The 18,388-nt window shown below is 45.0% G+C and overlaps 1 protein-coding gene across 2 annotated transcripts in view; it reads right to left on the bottom strand.

Annotated features, from left to right (window-relative positions):
- Positions 1-18,388, bottom strand: part of KAT14 (lysine acetyltransferase 14) — a 24,583-nt gene that overhangs the window by 3,278 nt on the left and 2,917 nt on the right. Inside the window, exons 3-9 of one of the 2 annotated variants that reach the window (XM_038396958.2) lie at positions 14,925-15,046; positions 9,666-9,847; positions 8,689-9,108; positions 7,016-7,587; positions 5,880-6,016; positions 5,410-5,585; positions 225-415 (exon numbers count right to left, since the gene is read on the bottom strand). In XM_038396958.2, the coding sequence (XP_038252886.1) occupies positions 225-415; positions 5,410-5,585; positions 5,880-6,016; positions 7,016-7,587; positions 8,689-9,108; positions 9,666-9,847; positions 14,925-15,046 (1,800 nt within the window). The remainder of the gene's footprint in view (positions 1-224; positions 416-5,409; positions 5,586-5,879; positions 6,017-7,015; positions 7,588-8,688; positions 9,109-9,665; positions 9,848-14,924; positions 15,047-18,388) is intronic. The other variant, XM_038396959.2, reaches the window with a different exon arrangement.

Raw genomic sequence — 18,388 nt, 5'->3', positions numbered from 1 at the left:
TTTGAATCCATTAAAAAATTCTGTTTGAGTATAATGATTTTCACAATAAAAATTCACACATGGTAGCACATCACTCATGTAAATACACAAACAAGATAACAAAGGATGGGAAGCGGAGAGAGAGAGGATAAAAACAAGCGGTATTGACTCAGCACTGTTTGCATCCATACATAAAGATGGGGACAATACTGGCTCCTTATCAAGGAGAAGAATCTTGCAGCTACCTGAATAAGATGGTAGATCATAAAGGTTGCAATCCCTGCTCTTCTCCACTCAGGGTGAACAAACAGAAAAGAGATGTAAGCTTCATTGTATTTCACATCTGGCACCATGAAGCCAAAGGCAATTATGACTTTTTTGTAAAGGACAACAACGCTGAAGTCTGGATACTGCAAGCATTCTGACAAATCAATTCCTACAGGGTGTGAGAAGAGCACAGCTATAAAGCACTGCAAACCAAAGGGAAATGTTAATTCAATACAAAACAGTTCATACAGTATCATACAGTCAGGGCATGATGGAATTTAAGGGAAATTAACAGCTTAAAGAGTGTTAAAAAGCATGTTTTTCAGGAGAATCTGCTCAACTACTACTTTTTGTTGTCATTTTCAAACTCTTATGCATAAAAAGATGCTATCAGTCTATAGGGCCAAAAAAGAAGTCTTACTGTTGAAGTCAACGGGAGCAGCATTTAGCCCACGTACAGAAGAAAAAAATCCTTAAAAACAGACTCTACAGCAGCCGGTGCTAAGAAATTAACAACACTGATTCACACCCAAACGGTATGAAAATAAAGACAAAAAACTAACTTAAAATGTGGTTCTGTTCTAAAAAGTGATGGTAAAAATGGCATCTTGTTACCCAACTGATGATCTTATCGTGTGTATTCAGAGCCACAGCTACTGAATTCATAAAGGGCCCAATTCCAAACACACACACGAATAAAGTTACATGTGTAAATGGTAGCTGGACTGGGTCCTAAACGTGTTTGTACTGCTCTTTACTTCTGATAGTACTTCTGTCCTGCATAGCCAATAAAGCTATGGGACAGTGTAATGGATTCTGTTACAGCTTGCTCATCAACAGGATTGTATTGCTGGCAATATGCGACTCCAAAAGAATTTCAGATCTCAGGTTGAGATTCCAGGGCTGCAGACTGAAAAACTGTATTTGTATTTGTACACTGGTCAGATCCGGTCTAGAGCCAGGGAGATACAATCAATGTGGAACCTCAAGAAGCCATGTGTAAGGAAGCCACCTCCTTTCTTCTGCAGATGAGACCTCTTTTCATGAAGAAGGATGAGAGAGTAACACTGGACTTTTTGCACATGCAAGAAAGGGTTCATAGGTTTTGAAATGAAGTACAGAAATTAAGATGATCCTGCCCAAATTTAAATCTGATTTATGGAGTTTAGATTCACTAGAGATTTTTTGCATCAGTTAAATAGAGGAAGTGAGTATCTTTGGTTATGTCTTCATTGGAAAAAAAAAAGTTATGGCAAGATAACTAACTTAAGTTAGGTTTCAGAGTAGCAGCCGTGTTAGTCTATATTCGCAAAAAGAAAAGGAGTACTTGTGGCACCTTAGAGACTAACAAATTTATTAGAGCATAAGCTTTCGTGAGCTACAGCTCCGATGAAGTGAGCTGTAGCTCACGAAAGCTTATGCTCTAATAAATTTGTTAGTCTCTAAGGTGCCACAAGTACTCCTTTTCTTTTAACTTAAGTTAGTTTTGTTGATGCACAATCTTAGTGGAGACAAGGCATTGTAGTTTTTATCTTAGCATAGTCAGTTAATCAGCCCTACAATCCCCACCTGGGGTTTACTTCAACTAGTACCTCAAGGGGGAAAACTATATTGCCTTATCTCTAGTAGGATTTTATTATCTCTGTGTAAAAAACCCAAACCTTTTGCAGTGAAGACATAGCCTTTGTAAAAGCTAGTTTGGACACTCCTCACATGTTTTTGGTTTACCCTCTGCTGATCCCTCCTAGCCTGTAAACAAAAAATTTTAATTCTCTGAGCCTTTACAAAGGCCCGAACTACCTTTTAATTAAGTGGCAATAGACTTATCCTTTAAGTCACTTTTCAGAGTAGAACAGTGCACTTGATCAGTGTCTGTACAGTCCTTAGTGCAATGGGATACTGGGCCATGCCTGGGGCTCCTAAGCACTATGGTAACAGAAATAATTAATAATAAATATAAGGGCCAGACTCTCCATTACACCTGGGCAAAAGTAGTGTCCAGTACATGTAAGCCATTACCATTCTAATTTGGTAATATTTTACACCCATTTTCCACAGATGGAAATTCCTAAGCAAGATGCAAGGCAGGAAAGAATCAGACCCTTCTTGTTTCCTCATATGCTCATTAAAACCATCACAAAAATGCCAACAATGGATGTATTTCCAAAGGTGGAATAACAGAGTAACAGCATATGGTTTTTCTGTAACACGTATTATTCTTGAGATTTAAAACTTCATGGAACACTGGGAGCAAACAGTGGAATTAACCAATCTCTTGTTTGAGAAAGAGCTGGGTGGAGAGGAATCAGTGATAAGGAGAAGTGTTAATTATCTCAGGGCTGCAGTCTACTGTGAAATGACTCAGAGCTTGTCTGTACACAAAGTTGTATGGCTTTGACTGTACTGGTTATAAAGCAGTACAACCCCCAACATGGCGTGTATACTGGCTTTATATAGTACAGTTTAGGGCTCATCTACATGGGAGGTGTTTCACTTATGCTAGTATAATTATACCAGTATGGTTAAAGCACTGTACATTATACTGGTATAACTCTCCTGTTTAGACACACACATTCCAGAATGAGTAACTTTTTTAGGCTGTTTAAACTGCTTCCAAAGCTACATAAGCTAAACCAGAAAAAAGCCACTCTTATGCCATAACTTCAGCTCCACACAGAATCACAGGTTTCAGAGTAGCAGCCATGTTAGTCTGTATTCGCAAAAAGAAAAGGAGTACTTGTGGCACCTTAGAGACTAACAAATTTATTTGAGCATAAGCTTTCGTGAGCTATAGCTCACGTCATCGGATGCAGTGAGCTGTAGCTCACGAAAGCTTATGCTCAAATAAATTTATTAGTCTCTAAGGTGCCACAAGTGCTCCTTTTCTTTTTACTCCTTGTTCTGTCATCCACTACCATGAGAACAGTCTAGATCCATCCTCTTTGGAACCCCCTTTCAGGTAGCTGAAAGCAGATATCAAATCCCTCCTCATTCTTCTCTTCTGCAGACTAAATAATCCCAGTACCCTCAGCCTCGCCCCATAAATCATGTGTCCCAGCCCTCTAATCATTTTTGTTGTCCTCCACTTTTGCCTCTTTCCAATTTTTCCACATCCCTCTTGTAGTGTGGGGCCCAAAACGGGACACAGTACTCCAGAAGAGGCTTCACCACTGCCAAATAGAGGGGAACGATCACGTCCCTTGATCTGCTGGCAATGTTCCTACTTATACAGCCCAAAATGCCCTTGTTGCCAAGTAGGCTAACGGCACACTGCTGACTCATATCCAGCTTCTCGTCCACTGTAACCCCTGGGTCCTTTTCTGCAGAACTGCTGCCTAGCCACGCAGTCCCTCGTCTGTAGCGGTGCATGGGATTCTTCCTTCCTAAATGCAGGATTCTGCACTTGTCCTTGTTGAACCTCATCAGATTTCTTTTGGCCCAATCCTCTAATTTGTCTAGGTCCCTCTGTATCCTATCCCTACCCTCCAGCAAACCTATCCCTACCACTCCTCCCAGTTTAGTGTCATCTGCAAACTTGCTGAGGGTGCAATCCACGCCATCCTCCAGATCATTAATGAAGAATTCAACAAAACTGGCCCCAGCACCAACCCTTGGGGTACTCCACTTGATACTGGCTGCCAACTAGACGTGGAACCATTGATCACTACCCATTGAACCTGATGCTCTAGCCAGCTTTCTATCTACCTTATAGTCCACATAGGGAGTCACACTGGTATAATTAGAGCACTTTAAATTCACACCCTTCCTTATACTGGTATAATTTCCTCATGTAGACAAGCCTTATTTCTGGAGGTTCTTGTATCAGTATCAGGCTCCTTTATACCAGTATAATTGTATCCACACTAAGGGCTGTACTGGTATAACTATTTCAGTAGAAAATCACACCTTTAACTGACACCCAGTGTGACTGCAGTTTGGCTACACATACTCAAGCTATCTTTAATCTCATTAGCTTAGGTACCAGAGCAGGGAAGCCAGGGCAAAGGACTGACCAAAACCCTGGGTAATTACTCACAGGGCTAGCCCACTCTGTTGCATCTTCAGTGCTCTGGTACATGAGCTAGCTAAATTAAAACTAGATAGATGTGTTTCCACTAGGAGCCTAAATAATTTTGTGTATTTGGGCCTTGGTGCTTATCACAAATTCCTGTCTGTGCCATAAGGATAGGCACTGAGTGGATGGGGGATTGAGGGATTTGGAGGGACGTGGGGGAGAGTTGTGATAAAGGTGTTCAGTTTCTGTGAGAACCAGAGGGTGTCTCATGCTTTCCAAAGTGGCATGTGTAAAGACAGACATGCCAATTTAGGACTTACTGGTGCTATTGCAATACAAATAATATCTAATAATAATAATCTGCCAAGTGTAGTGCAAATATTGATTTTAAAATATAGGTGAGGACTGCTTGCTTGTGTGTTATGAAAAACTTAGTTTGCAGTGTTAGAGATGCTGAACTACATAGCAGATCATCATTACTAAGTCTCTACTGCCTAGGAACCACACCCAAGATCAGGGCTGAATGTGACGTGCACATAGTAAGACACAGCTCCTGCCCCAAAGAGCTTACAATAAAAAATAAATAAAAAGCAACACAGACAAATAAATACTATAATCCCTATTTTACCAAAGGGAAACTGTGGCCCAGAGAGATTAAGGACCTTGCCCATGGTCACATAGGGAGCATGTGGCAGAGGCAGTAATCCTACCCAGATCGCCTGAGTTCCAGTCCAGTGCGTTGTGGCTGTGTGCTTACTGGGAAGAAACTTTCTTCTCACACCAGTTAGGAACAGTGTCTGGTAAAACCTCTGTTTACTATGATAGGGCCCTGATTCAGCAAAACACTTAAGCGGGTGCTTAACTTTAGGCATGCAAGTAGTCCTCTTAGCTCACACGCTACAAGCACAGTACATGCTTAAGTGCTTTGCTGACTCAAGGCCCAATTGCCCAGTACGGTTTGGTCTCAGAAATGTAGAGGCTGACATGTCATTCCAGCACAGACCATCTGACAGAATTCCTCTTAAATAAATATTTCTAGAATAACTGAGCCAAACAAATACCCACTGAGGAAACAGACCTGCTCCAAAAATAATTTTTGAAACAAAACCTTTTCCTTCCTAGAAAACCAAGTACTGAGGGAATCCTACCAGGCCAGAAGAATTCATGGCACATGGAGTTGATCGTGGGGATGTGGTTCGGGCGAACATAGCAGTAATCGATGGGTGCTTCAGGCTCAGCCTTCCAGTCGGGATCGTTCTTGTGTGGATGGGCACAGATTTCTGCCAGCAGCTGGAGTTTAGGAGGCTTCGTCTCATGGTCACGCCTGCCAGTACCACAAAAACAATCAACAATGTGAAAGACAAGTTGGTAACAATAACTGCCACTGCTGCTAAATGTTTGCTGCACAGGAAATATTTCTCTGATATACTACAAGTGCTACAAGAGGATGTTGTGTTCCATTCATTCATGTGGAAACTTGCGCCCAACCAGGCAAAAATACAAGCTATTCACCAGAAGCCAGGATGCTTTTGCAATCCTGAGCATCCTGCACCAGTCTGCCCCTAAGAATGGGAGGAGAGAATGACAGAAGTGAGATTCAGACTCTAGGAGTCTGTACCTGATGTAAGGTTTCAGGACGCGAGACGTGTAGGGACTGACGATGCTGTGGTCTGTCACCAAGTCTTCTGAGCCTACCAGTCGGTACAGAAATTTTGTTGTCTGGTGCCTATATCCCTTCATAGCAGGCAGCATTGTCTACATGGCAGGACAAAAATAAACGGTCATGTCAGGGGAGCTGCCAACAGCCTAATGTTTGGAACCCAAAGCTACAGGGGGAAAAGACTTCTCACAGTCAGGGTTTCCACCTGTCCAACCAGGGAGTCTGGCACCTACAGTCCAGTGCTCCTGCCTATAGTGACTTCACAGCTCCCCCCAATTTCAGAGCCTGATCCTGCAAGGTTCTGAATGCACCCATCACTCACTGTCATCTTGGGAGTGCCCATGGTCCTGGATGGCAAGAAAGTAATGCAATTTGTCAAGGTACTTACACAGGCTCCATCACCATAGTGTTTGAGAGTAGAAGGAGCATGAGCAACTGGAACTTAGCAACGGTGGCATCTACACGTGTTTGTATTTTATAGAGCAGGGGTGGCCAGCGTGTGGTTCCGGAATCACATACGGCTCTTCAGAAGTTAATATGCGGCTCCTTGTATAGGCACCGACTCTGGGGCTGGAGCTACAGGCGCCAACTTTCCAATGTGCCAGGGGGTGCTCACTGCTCAACCCCTGGCTCTGCTGCAGGCCCTGCCCCCACTCCACCCCTTCCCGCCCCCTTCTCTCAGCCTGCCATGCCCTTGCTCCTCTTCCCTCCCCCCCAGAGCCTCCTGCACGCCACAAAATAGCTGACTGGGAGGTGCGGGAAGGGATGGGGAGGTGCTGATCAGCAGGGCTGCCGGTGGGTGGGAGGTGCTGGGAGCGGTGGGGGAGCTGATGGGGGACTGCTGACATATTACTGTGGCTCTTTGGCTCCTCCTCAGGCTCAGGTTGGCTACCCCTGTTATAGAGTATTAACCGACTGTAGAATGGAGCTGGGAAGTGTGTTGGTGTGGATACAAGTCCTTTAAAAAATGAAGCTCATTCTTGTAATCCTTTTTACTTTGGGAGCCAGATTTCCTCAGTTTGTTGTCTACTGCATGTAACAGAAACCCTGATACAGCTGGCCCCAGGAGATAACTTGGAATTGAAAGCACTCACCTGGTACCTGTCCAGGATCCTGAAGTCCTGGCTAGTTGTTCTGTATGTTGCATGCCCTGCTGGCAGCCTGGAAATGCCTCTTTCTTTGGCTCCATAGATCCCATCAACCAAAAGCAGAGCAGCATTCACAACCTGGTCCAAGTCAAAGAGTGGCAGTCCCCTTTCCCTCTTGGCCTGCCGGACTATCAGCTTGCGCCTCAACCTCCGGGCCTCTGGGGTCATGCTCACGGCATTGGGACAGGCCTCCAGCCTCTTCAGAAGTAGCTTTTCCTCATAGATGCTAACAGATGTGTACTTGGGAGCTTTGGGCTTACTGTCCTTCTCCACCTGTGGCTTCCTCTTGTCTCGTCCCCTGGCCTGTAGGGATGCATTTGAATCTTCAGGGTCTTCGCTGTCACCTTCCATCCTCTCTGCTTTCTCTTCTTCACTCTCCACCTCTTGCTTGATCTGCTCAGGCGTTTTCACTTTCTTTCGGCTCACTATCATAGGCCCAGCACCCACTGGCCCACTAGGAGGGGGAATGTACTCTATTCCTGGATCTATGACTCCATCCCCTTCCATCTCTTCATCATCTGTACAGAAGACCAAAATAACTCAGTAGACACACACAAATGCAAACCCAGCATAGCAAGATCATCATCAGCCCAGGGGGTTTGTGGTTTAAGTGTGAAGGAAATATAATGTGGCGTTTACCTGTAATATCCTGCCTGCCAGACACTCCTAGGCCTACATTTTCAAAAGTAACTAGTGATTTTGGATGCCCAACTTGAGAAATCTGAAAGGATCCTGATTTCAGGAAGTGCTGAGCACCTGCCATTTAAGGTCCCTTTAAAGTTTGGCCCCTTAAAACAGGGGCAACCGAAACCAATAGTCCCTTCAAAATGTAGACTCTTTTTTTTCCCCCCTATTTTAAAGGAACACTTTTTAAAATTGTTCTTTACTTAATGGCTTCCTTAAAAATTCCTTAAGAGCATGAAAACTGATGCAATAAAATGGCAGGGTTGAGCTGAAGCCTTACAGATTACTGGCCAGATGTTCAGCTGCTGTAAACTGGACAAGTTCCGCTTAAGTTAATGGAGCAAAGCTGATGTGATGTCCTTACTTACAGTGAGTAGTGCTTATTCCATGTGCTCCCCCTATTCATTTCAATGGACTACTCATGGTATAAAATATTATTCAGCTTCAGTAAGCATCTCACAACCTGACCCAGAATTCATCTCTTTGATTAGGGAATGTTACATGTCTGTACTCAGACAAATGAAAGCACTAGAAAACAAACAAACAAAAAAACCTCAATACTTTACTGATCTGAAAGACTCTTTCCTTTAAGAGAGCTCTCTAATTTTGCCTTGACCTGACCCTGCAACACTATTACCTGTCATATTGTTTTATGCAGGAATTACTGGGTGAAACTGTCTGCCCTGTGTTATAAAAGATGTCACACTAGATGACCAAGTGGTCCCTTCCTGCCTTAGAATCTATGACTACATCTGTCTGTGAAAATCTAATTTAGATTGTCATGTAATTAGGAAGAAAACTGCGCTTTGCCAGTTATTTTCCATCATGCCTTGAAGTAAAGCAAACGGTATTCTTTTGTCAAGGTAACTATGTCAACCCTATTGTTAGAAACTGCTTGTCACTTCCTATTAAACAAAACACAGGGCATCTCTTACCATGAAACAAGGCCTGTGGCGGCATTACATCCGGGATGAGATCTGCTTCTGAGAGCAGACTGGGAGTAGCTGAATGGGAAGCTGGCGTCCCAGGAGCAGAGAAGTCCAGAGATGGGGAAGGAGACGGGCTTGTCAGAGGAGTTCGATCCGAGGAGCTCAAAGATGAGAAGTCAATCACCTCTCCCTTCTCCAGGACCATGTCAGGGCGACGGCCTCGGCTGGTGAATTTGACAGGAGTGGAGGAGGTGCTTCGGTCCAGGAAGCCAGCTGCCTCCTTCTGGGCTCTCCTAATGTCCTTGGCTTCTTGAGTGCGAGACCTCTTCTCCTTCAGCTCCATGGCTGACTCTACAGGATTGCGGCTCACCCGCTTCCTCAGCCCCTCCACTGTAATGATGGGATCCAGAGGTGGTTTTGAAGCTGCTAGAGAATAAATAGCTTATTTATTCTAAAAGGCACTGAACTTTTGATGCCCCTTTACTCATCATTTGTATCCACATGAGCAAGTTTTGATAGTAGTCTTTTAAGATGGGCCTTCAAGCCATGGTTGAAATTCTCCCCTGTGCAGAGCATCCAGCATAAAGATTAGGCACCACTGAAGTCCAACATTGGCCCCTTGCACAGGAGTGAATTTCACTCCTTGTGACTAAACCGACAAAAGATGCTTTAAAAAGAGAAGAACATCAAGGTAACAGGGAGTAGAAAAATTGTGGTAATCAGAGAGACAGGAAAGCAATACAAAATACAAAAGCACTTGGATCATTTAAATGACAATACGTGTATGTACACTACAAAGAGGGTGTAAAATACTACAGACCTCTTCTCACAGTGGTATAAATCTGGAGAAACTCCTCTGAAGTCAGTGGATTTACACCAGTGTAAAACTAGTGCAAATGAGAGCAGAATCAGGCCTTGTAACCCCACCCACCCCATCCACAGCTGTGCCATTCCATTCTGTGTGTTGTCATCATGACAGTTACCTTTTGCTTTCAGTGCAGATGCAGAGAGCTTCTCTGCTTCAGGTTTCATCGTAGGAGGCTTATTGTGAACAAGTTTCCACCATCCTGGTTCTCCGAATTCCTGTGCCCCTGAGCGGAAAAACAAGGGGCTCCCTACAGAAAGACAACCAGCAACAGTGCTCCACCAAGTTGAAGTCTTCTTCCTAAATCAAGAGAGGGAAAAATGAGACACCAAGAACATTTTTAGTTAGACTTTATTCTTCTTTGCCAAAAAGACTAGGGTGAATGCTTGTGCCATTTACTCTGATGTAGTAGTTCACTTGACCTCCAGACTTGAAGCATTTCAGCCGTGCTACTCTTTCTAATTTCCACTGGGTGACTTCCAGCTGGAATCTGGGGCACCAAGTTCCAAGACCCAGCTATGAATTAACAACTAGATTCTGCTCTGAAAAGTGATTCCATTTTGATTCTCTCTCAGGGACTCGCAAAATCAAATATGCGGAGTTTACAAGTAAAGAGATGGTTTTCCTAACCGCTGGTGCTTTGTTTATTCCGGCTTTCACATCACCAACTATAAAGATTCTGCAGTTGGGTCTTAATCAACAGTTCTATTGACAATACAAGAGCCAGAACAGAATCCAGCTCACTCTCCAGTAGCTGTGCTAACTTAACAGTGCTAAGAAGAGTAAAAACTTATTCTGTTGTTAAAGTCAGTAGATAGGACTCAAGATACATAAGGGAGAGGGGTATTGGAAGGGGGAGAGAGAGAAGGGAGAGATCTACTGAGTAAGAAGGTGTCATTTTACATCAGGGGTCGGCAACCTTTTAGAAATGGTGTGCCAAGTCTTCATTTATTCACTTTAATTTAAGATTTTGCATGCCAATACTACATTTTAACGTTTTTAGAAGGTCTCTCTCTATAAGTCTATATATTATATAACTAAACTATTGTTGTATGTAAACAAGGTTTTCAAAATGTTGAAGCAGCTTCATTTAAAATTAAATGAAAATGCTGATCTTACACCACCGGCCTGCTCAGCCCACTGCCGGCCTGGGGTTCCGTTCACCTACGCCGGCAGCAGGCTGAGCGGGACCTGCGGCCGGGACCCCGGCTGGCAGCCACAACCCCAGACCAGCAGCGGGCTGAGTGGGGTCGGCGGCTGGGACCCCAGACCAGCAGTGGGCTGAGCGGCTCAGCCCGCTGATGGTCTGGGGTTCCGTCCGCCAGCTCCTGCCAGCCAGGGTCCCGGCTGCTGGCCCCGCTCAGCCTGCTGCTGGTCTGGGGTCCCAGCCCTGTCCACATAGAGTAGGTACCTACTTTCTCCCTGGTTCTGGCCCATTCTCTTCCTCTCTCTGCACTGAGATGAGGGTGGGAGTGCACTGAGAACAGAGTGGAGAAGCAGGCTGGGGATTGGGGTGCAGGGTCTGGCCAGGAGCTAGAATGAGGGAGGAGGCTTGGGTGTGGAGCACTTACCTGGGCAGCTCCCATTTGGTGCGAGGGGTGCAGGTGGGAATGTGGGGGGTGTGTGCAGGAGCTGCCATTTGGTGCTCAGGGTGGGGATGTGGATGTGGGGGGTGCAAGAGTCAGGGCATGGGGTGTGAGGGGGCTGGGTTTGTGTGAGGGTTGCAAGAGTCTGGGCAGGGGGTGTGTGAGGAGGGTGCAGAAGTCAGGGCAGGGGGTTGTAGGGGTGAGGGCAGAGGGCTGTAGGTGTGTGAAGGAGGTGCAGGGGTCAGGGCAGAGGGCTGTGGGTGTGTGAAGGAGGTGCAGGGGTCAGGGCAGAGGGCTGGGGCTGTGTAAGGGGGGTGGAGGGGTCAAGGCAGAGGGTTGGGGGTGTGGGCTGGGGTCATGGATGTGCTTCCAGTCCCCTGCCCTGAGCGGCTCACAGAAGGAGGCTGGAGGGGATATGCCAATTCCACTCCCTTCCCCAAGGTCCCCAGAGCAGAGAGCGTGCTGCGGCTCTGCTTTTCCCTCTCCCCCTCCGTAGCAAGGGCTGTCAAGTTGATCAGCCGCAGGGAGGGAGAGAAGGAGGGGCAGGAACCCTGCACACTGGGGGAAGAGGCGGGGGAAGCTTGCCTGCCCTGCAAGGAGAGAGCGGTGGGCAGGGGCTGAGAAGAGTGGGCCAGGCCGGGCCGGATTTTTAATTGTATGCTGCAGTCTCCTGCAGACAGCAGCATGCCATTAAAAATTGGCTCGCGTGCCATCTTTGGCACGCATACCATAGGTTGTCGACCCGTTTTACATCTTCCCCCTAATTTAAACTCCTGACAAAACTGCTCTGAGAACCTGGATTTCAGTGTATTTGGCGAAAGTTTTCTATGGGTATAGCACAGGCCCCCTCGTCTGTTTATGCTCCGTGGGCACTTGAAAAAAGCAGCAGGGAGTGTGGGCTTGATGGCACAGCGAGAGCCCATAGCTGGTTCTAGGTGGAGGAGGCAGGTGCTGGTTGAGGGGTGGCTGCACAATGATGCTGTTTGAGGAAAGGTAGTGGGGATGCTCTCTCCCGACCCTGCCCTCGCCCCCCTCTGCTCTTGGGGAATGTGCCACTTCAAGATGAAATGGCAGTCACCTCCGTAGTATTTTGAAGCAGGAGTCAGGCAAGGGGGAAGCAATGAGACATGGTGAGGACAAAGAACAAGGAGGAGGAAAGGAGCAGAACTTCTCCTTCCTTTGCTTTGCTTCCACTGAGTATTACCGCTGGTGGGATTTTTTTTTTTAAACTGCCTTTTTGCTTTTGTTTCTGCACTTGTGAAGAGTATGCGCTCTTTGCCTGTGTATCAGGGCTTACCCCATTCGGGCTTGAGGCACTATCACTTCCTCGGTTTCCCCTTCTTCCCCAGTTAATCCAACTTCACCCTGTGGGCATTTTCTCGCTAATTCCCCTTTTTGGGGGAATTGGCATGATGAACACGAAGTTCACAACAACACAAATCTTCCATCCAGCCCTTTCTAGCTGGCTCCCACCTTTCATACATGGTACTTAGTTCTGAGCATGCTACAGCTGTTCTCCTCAGGCTCACAATCCTTTGCAGACCTCCAAGCTGTGGCTTCTCCCCCAGCAGCAGCCGCTCCTGCAAGTCCCTCAGCTAAGACTTGTTCCTCAATAGGCTCTTGCTCCCTGCAGGTCTGTCTGTCTGTCTGTCTGTCTCTCTCTCTCTCAGGCCTTCTGCCTGGGAGCACTGGAGAGTTGTTACCAATCTGCCCTCTTCCAGCAGACTCCCTGAACTCTCTCTGAGTGCTCTCTCTCAGGCTGCCTTTGCATTTCCCAGCAGGCCTGCTTTTGAGTCACATGCTCTCATCACATGATCTAGTGGACGGAGAAGTAACCTAGTCACATGTGAGACTGAATCCAGGACTCCCTTTAAATGGCCACCTCACCCTGTGACAGCAGGTCAGACGGTGTTGAGTTTTTGTTGTAGGCTGCCACAGGGCAAGCCAGCCATTTAAGAGAGTTCTGGGTTCAGCCTCACCTGTGATTAGATTCAAATGAAGCAGCTGCACCACCAAGCTCTGGGACAACATGCAGGGCAGAAGTCATTTTGCAGGAGACTGTTCTGGTTTCTCTCCTCCAAGCAAGAGGAACCATCCTCCATTCTCCCACAGGGGCGCATGCATGGAGGACAGGAAGCATTCCTGCTGGAGGCTAGGTGTAACAAGGAAAGGAGAAAAGTGCATGCAACGCGTCCCAGAAGCGAGTAGCACACACAGGAAGTGATGGATTTCACAGTGAGGAGAATGAGCCATCAGCTGTCTTCCTATCATGATGCTGCTGCGTGCAAAGAAGTCAGTCCTAAAACCTCTAGAAGCAGAGCCTGGTGGGACAGCTGCCTCATTTGAATCCTGTTTTATTGGTACCATCAATGGCGGTGGTCAGGGTAACACAGAAATCAGGTACCTGTGTTTTAAACAGAAACAATAACGCAAAAGAAATACATTCCAATTAGACAGAAAGGCCAGATACTTATGTCCATTCTGTCAATCCAAACTATGACTCCAGAGGCTTGTTTTGTCTCCCTTGTGTCCCCACTGGCATATGCGTGTCCCTTTCCATCAGAATCAGAACAGATTCTGTGAGTTGCAGGGCACACTTAGAAAAACACATTCCATGCTCTGCGTGTCTAACAATGTCAAACTACTGTGCTGAGAGAGAAAAGCGTTATCAATTTTGAACAGGACCTTTTATTCTGTTAGCTACTTTCCTGACACCATTAAATCAATTAGAAAATAGAATGATCCCTGCTGCTGAAGGAAAATCTTATATTGACTCTCTCCTTATCACACGCATCCAAACGTCACACATGGTATAAGCAACCTTTGGTGTACATCCCTGAAATTTGTAGGCTATCCCAGAGTGGTTAAAAATTGTAAAGTGAGCCACTTTTATTTAACCCCCTGAATTTATAGCTAAAACATATACTTAGGGCCCTACCATAGACCTACTTCATAGTCCATTTTGGTCAATTTCACGGTCAAAAGATTTTAAAAATCATAAATTTCATGATTTCAGCAATTTAAATCTGAAATTTCATGGTGTTGTAATTGTAGGGGTCCTAACCCAAAAACTGAGTTGGGGGGAAAGGGGTCGCAAGGTTATTTGGCGGGGGGGGGAGGGAGAGAGTGGACTGCGGTACTGCTACCCTTACTTCTGCGCTGCTGCTGGCGACACTGCCTTCAGAGCTGGGCAGCTGGAGAGAGGCAGCTGTTGACCGGGAATTTGGTAGGGCCCTACATATACTGTGAAAAACACCACAGTGTTTTGTAGTGACTAGTAAACAAGAGATTTCATTAAGAAAAGATCCAAAATAAGATGAAATAGGAAAAATTAGTTTCTTTCTCTGTGGGTTCTGATCCCACATCAATTTTGTGTCAGTGTAATTCTATTCATTTTGATGGCATCCTCCCTTATTTACACCTGCGTAAATGAGATTAGAATCAGGCCCTATGTGTTCAGAGGCAATTAAGTGAGATTTTAGGGTTATGATTTTGGAGGGTTACACTGAACGGAATCTGGGAAATTCCCACAAAAGTACAAAGCTCTGTGTCCAGTTCTGTACAACACTAACTCTCTTTCACTGTGTAACAGGTTTATTCCTGAGAAATCGCTTCGTATCCCTGTTTGAGCTCTGCAGATCAAACCCTCCATTTTCTTCCTTTTTGTCCGCCCTGAATTGAATTGAGAGAGAAATCTCTGAATAATCTGGAATTCCTGTTTCCTAACTGAGTAACACAATTTCTTCCCTCTGTGATCTCCATTCCGAGTTTCAGGGAAATATTGGCTTTACCTGTTCCCTAATAGGAAAGTCCAGTGTTTCTCAATAAAAGCACAAATATCTTCTTTCCATCTGAAGTATCCTTGACGGCCAGTTCCTTCCAGAGACAGGTTGTACATCGCCAGCATGACAACCTGGAACACAAAAGGGAATGGATTCAAATGGTCCATTACCATTTTATCTGGCGGGGAAACACCCCCTCCACTCTTTGCTGATTTGACCTATTTATGTAAAGCTTCCAATTAATTCACAACCACACAGCCAATCTATGTAACCCATGATCTTGTTAATTGTACTCATCCTTTCTTCCTTCCTATTGTTTGTCACACTCACCTGCTTTATTCACCCAGGTACTCTCTCATGCCAGGAGAATCCTCAGTTATCTGGTGATGCTGCTTTACAGCCCCCTTGCACAGCTTGAGTGGCATAAAAGAGCTATAGCAGGGGGTGAGGATCCAGATTGGGAACAAGATGTCTTCTCTCTCTAGAAAGGATGGGTAGCAAATGCTTCAGTTTGCTAATCTTGTAGAAATGTGTGCACAAGGACAGACTCTTCGGGTGTTTTTATTTGCTTAATGTCTTCTTTCCACTTAGAATCCAATAAAAGCAGAGCAGTCTATAAAGATACATTGCGTCCCATGGATCACTCTGCTTTTGCTTTGTCTTTATTGAACACAGTCCTTTTAGAGCACATTTACATACATCATAAATAAACTCAACTGACTCACTAAGAGCCTAAATTAAAGTTTTGGAAATCTGTCTGTTTGTGAATAAATCTAAGAGGACAAACTATCAATTACACTGAACCACTTCAGCCTGGAATACAAATATTAATGGTGCAGATAGGTTTGGAGCTCCTGCTGACAACCACTCAACACTTGTGGAGGCTGTCTCCTACAGAGTCTTATTCTCTTCTTTCTTAGGGCTCTGGAACCTACTTTGGCAGGATATGGTCTCCTAACCAAGTACTGTGGATTTCGAGGCTTCACTCCCACTAATGCTAATGGGAGAATACATACACTCTTTACGTTTTTTCCAAAAATTCTTTCCATGTTTGTTAACTGCTGCTCTAGAACTTTACACACTGCCCCAAGGTGACTGCACAAACAGCTAGGTAGGAGTGTGTCCCACCAATGACAAAACACAGGTCAGAATTTTAAAAATGCTGCTCCTTTCAACAGGTGAAATTAGATGGTCACAATAGTCCCTTCTCACCTTAAGCTGAAGGAATCCAAGGAATCTCACTTTAAGATCAAGGAATCTGGGTTTTTTCATATGCGAGCTAAGGTGATTCTGCCACTTCCCAACACCAGACTTGGCTATCCTGGAGGCGTTGTTTCTTGCCTAACTGCCTCTGAGAAGTTGCATTTTCTTTGTCTTCTCTCCTCTTTCTTCCTTGTTACCTCTGACTTTTTCTCTCTCCCCTTTGTCACTCTTCTTCTGCTATCGTAGAAACCGATGTAGTCTAATGCTAGTAGCATTTATTGGACAGAAACTCCAAACTGACCAAGCTGAGCTCAGTGCACGTTTAGAGCAGGAGAGGTGGGGAGGGGGGGCACCTGTGCATCCCCAAGATCCTATGATTTCCTGGCACCAGCCCAATCCCTGGCATAAATTCAGCTGTCAGGCTGCTCTATTTTCCACCTGCTGCCAATGATCCCTAGAGGCTTTTCTGGATCCAGGGATTGCTGATGATCACGGGGGTCTCAAGATGCCCTGTCTGTAGCCCTTTTCACCAGGCCATAGGCCCATGCTGGTTGCTAGAAGAGGGTGACATAGAAGTTACTACAGAAGCTCTAAACCACCTGAAGGAGGACAAATCCTCAAGTGGCTAGATCTGCCAGCTATGTGTCTGCTTAGTGCCAGCCGAAGTAGCACAAAGCAGCTCTAGTACTCTGGGGCATCGAGTATTATTCCTAACTTCATTTAGAAGATGTGCACACACAAAACGTTGGGCCCATGAGCAGTAGCAATGGACAGTGAAGTGGACATTTCTAATGATCCATGCCAAGACAAAGCATCACTACTGCTCAGAGGGCACAAACATATGCCTCAGCACCACAGCACTTTATATATTGGCTGGGATGTTGTATCTGAAATAAATCTGAACTGCAGCAGTCACCATGGCTGGATCAGATTCACCGTTCTGCGATGCATACACGGATTTGGGGCAGCATGTCTAAGTTGGCTAAATCCTTCTCTTCCGTTTCCCTAATGGAAAGGTGAGACAAACATTCTAACTGTTATACTCAGATGATGTACCTCAGTCAGACTCAGTCCTATTCCAGCTGAGTGAATATCCCAACCTTGCCTAAAAACAAAAGTGAAACTGGGGAAACGCCTTAAAGTCTGTCAGATTTACTAAACTCTTGAAGTCCTGCAATGAGGACAACTGGGACTCTTGGTTGCAACTGCAATCAAAACTGAGCTGCATATCATGTAAGGAATCCTTCAGAGAGATGTCACTGTAGGGCCAAAGTTACTGCTACATAAATTAGAGATTATCTGAGGTTGTGGCTTCATGACCGGCTAAAACAGTAAATCCCACAAAGACTATTACTAATATGCATGCAGCCAATCTGGCGCTTTTCTTAGCTGTGTGGAGCAGAGATTTCTTTGTTTTCAGGGACCCAACAGCCCTTTGGTTTGTACATAGACATCCCACTAGCTTTAAATCATAGCCAAATCAAAGAATCATAAGTTTGGAAGAAGTCATTTAGTCCATTCCCAAAGTCAGGACCAAGTATAGCTAGATCAGCATTTGTCTAATCTGTTCTTTAAAACTTCAATGATAGGGATCACACAACCTCTCTAGGTAATCTACCCAGTACTTAACTATCTTTATACTTGAAAGATTTTCCTAATATCTAATCTAAATCTCCCTGACTACAGATTAAGCCCATTACTTCTTGTCCTACCTTCAGTGAACATGAAGAAAAATTGATCACCCTCCTCTTAATAGTAGCCCTTAATGTATTTGAGGGCTGTTATCAGTTTCCCCTCTCAGTAGCCCTGTCCAAGAAGGAAATTTGGTTAGTTTGGCATGATTTGTTCTTGCCAAATCCATGCTGGCTATTACTTATTACCCTATTATCCTCTAGGTGCTTACAGACTGATTGTTTAATAATTTGTTCGAATATCTTTCCAGGTATCAAAATTAGGCCGACTCATCCATAATTCCCCAGGTCCCATTTGTTTTCCTTTTTAAAGACAGGTATTATATTTGCCTTTTTCCAGTTCTCTAAGACCTCACCCGTCCTTCATGAGTTCTCCAAGATAATTGCTAATAAATCCAAAATTTCTTCAGCTAGTTCCTTAAGTACCCTAGTACCCTGCTGATTTGAATACATCTAATTTATCTAAATATTCTTTAACCTGCACTTTCCCTATTCTGCCTTGTGTTACTTCCCCCTTGTTAAACAGGGTTAAGCATCTGGTCACAATTAATCTTTTTAGTGAAGCCTGAAGCAAAATAG

Source organism: Dermochelys coriacea, chromosome 3 (genome assembly GCF_009764565.3).
Source record: "Dermochelys coriacea isolate rDerCor1 chromosome 3, rDerCor1.pri.v4, whole genome shotgun sequence".
NCBI lineage: Eukaryota > Metazoa > Chordata > Testudines > Dermochelyidae > Dermochelys > Dermochelys coriacea.
This window is presented reverse-complemented; position numbering and strand designations above follow the sequence as displayed.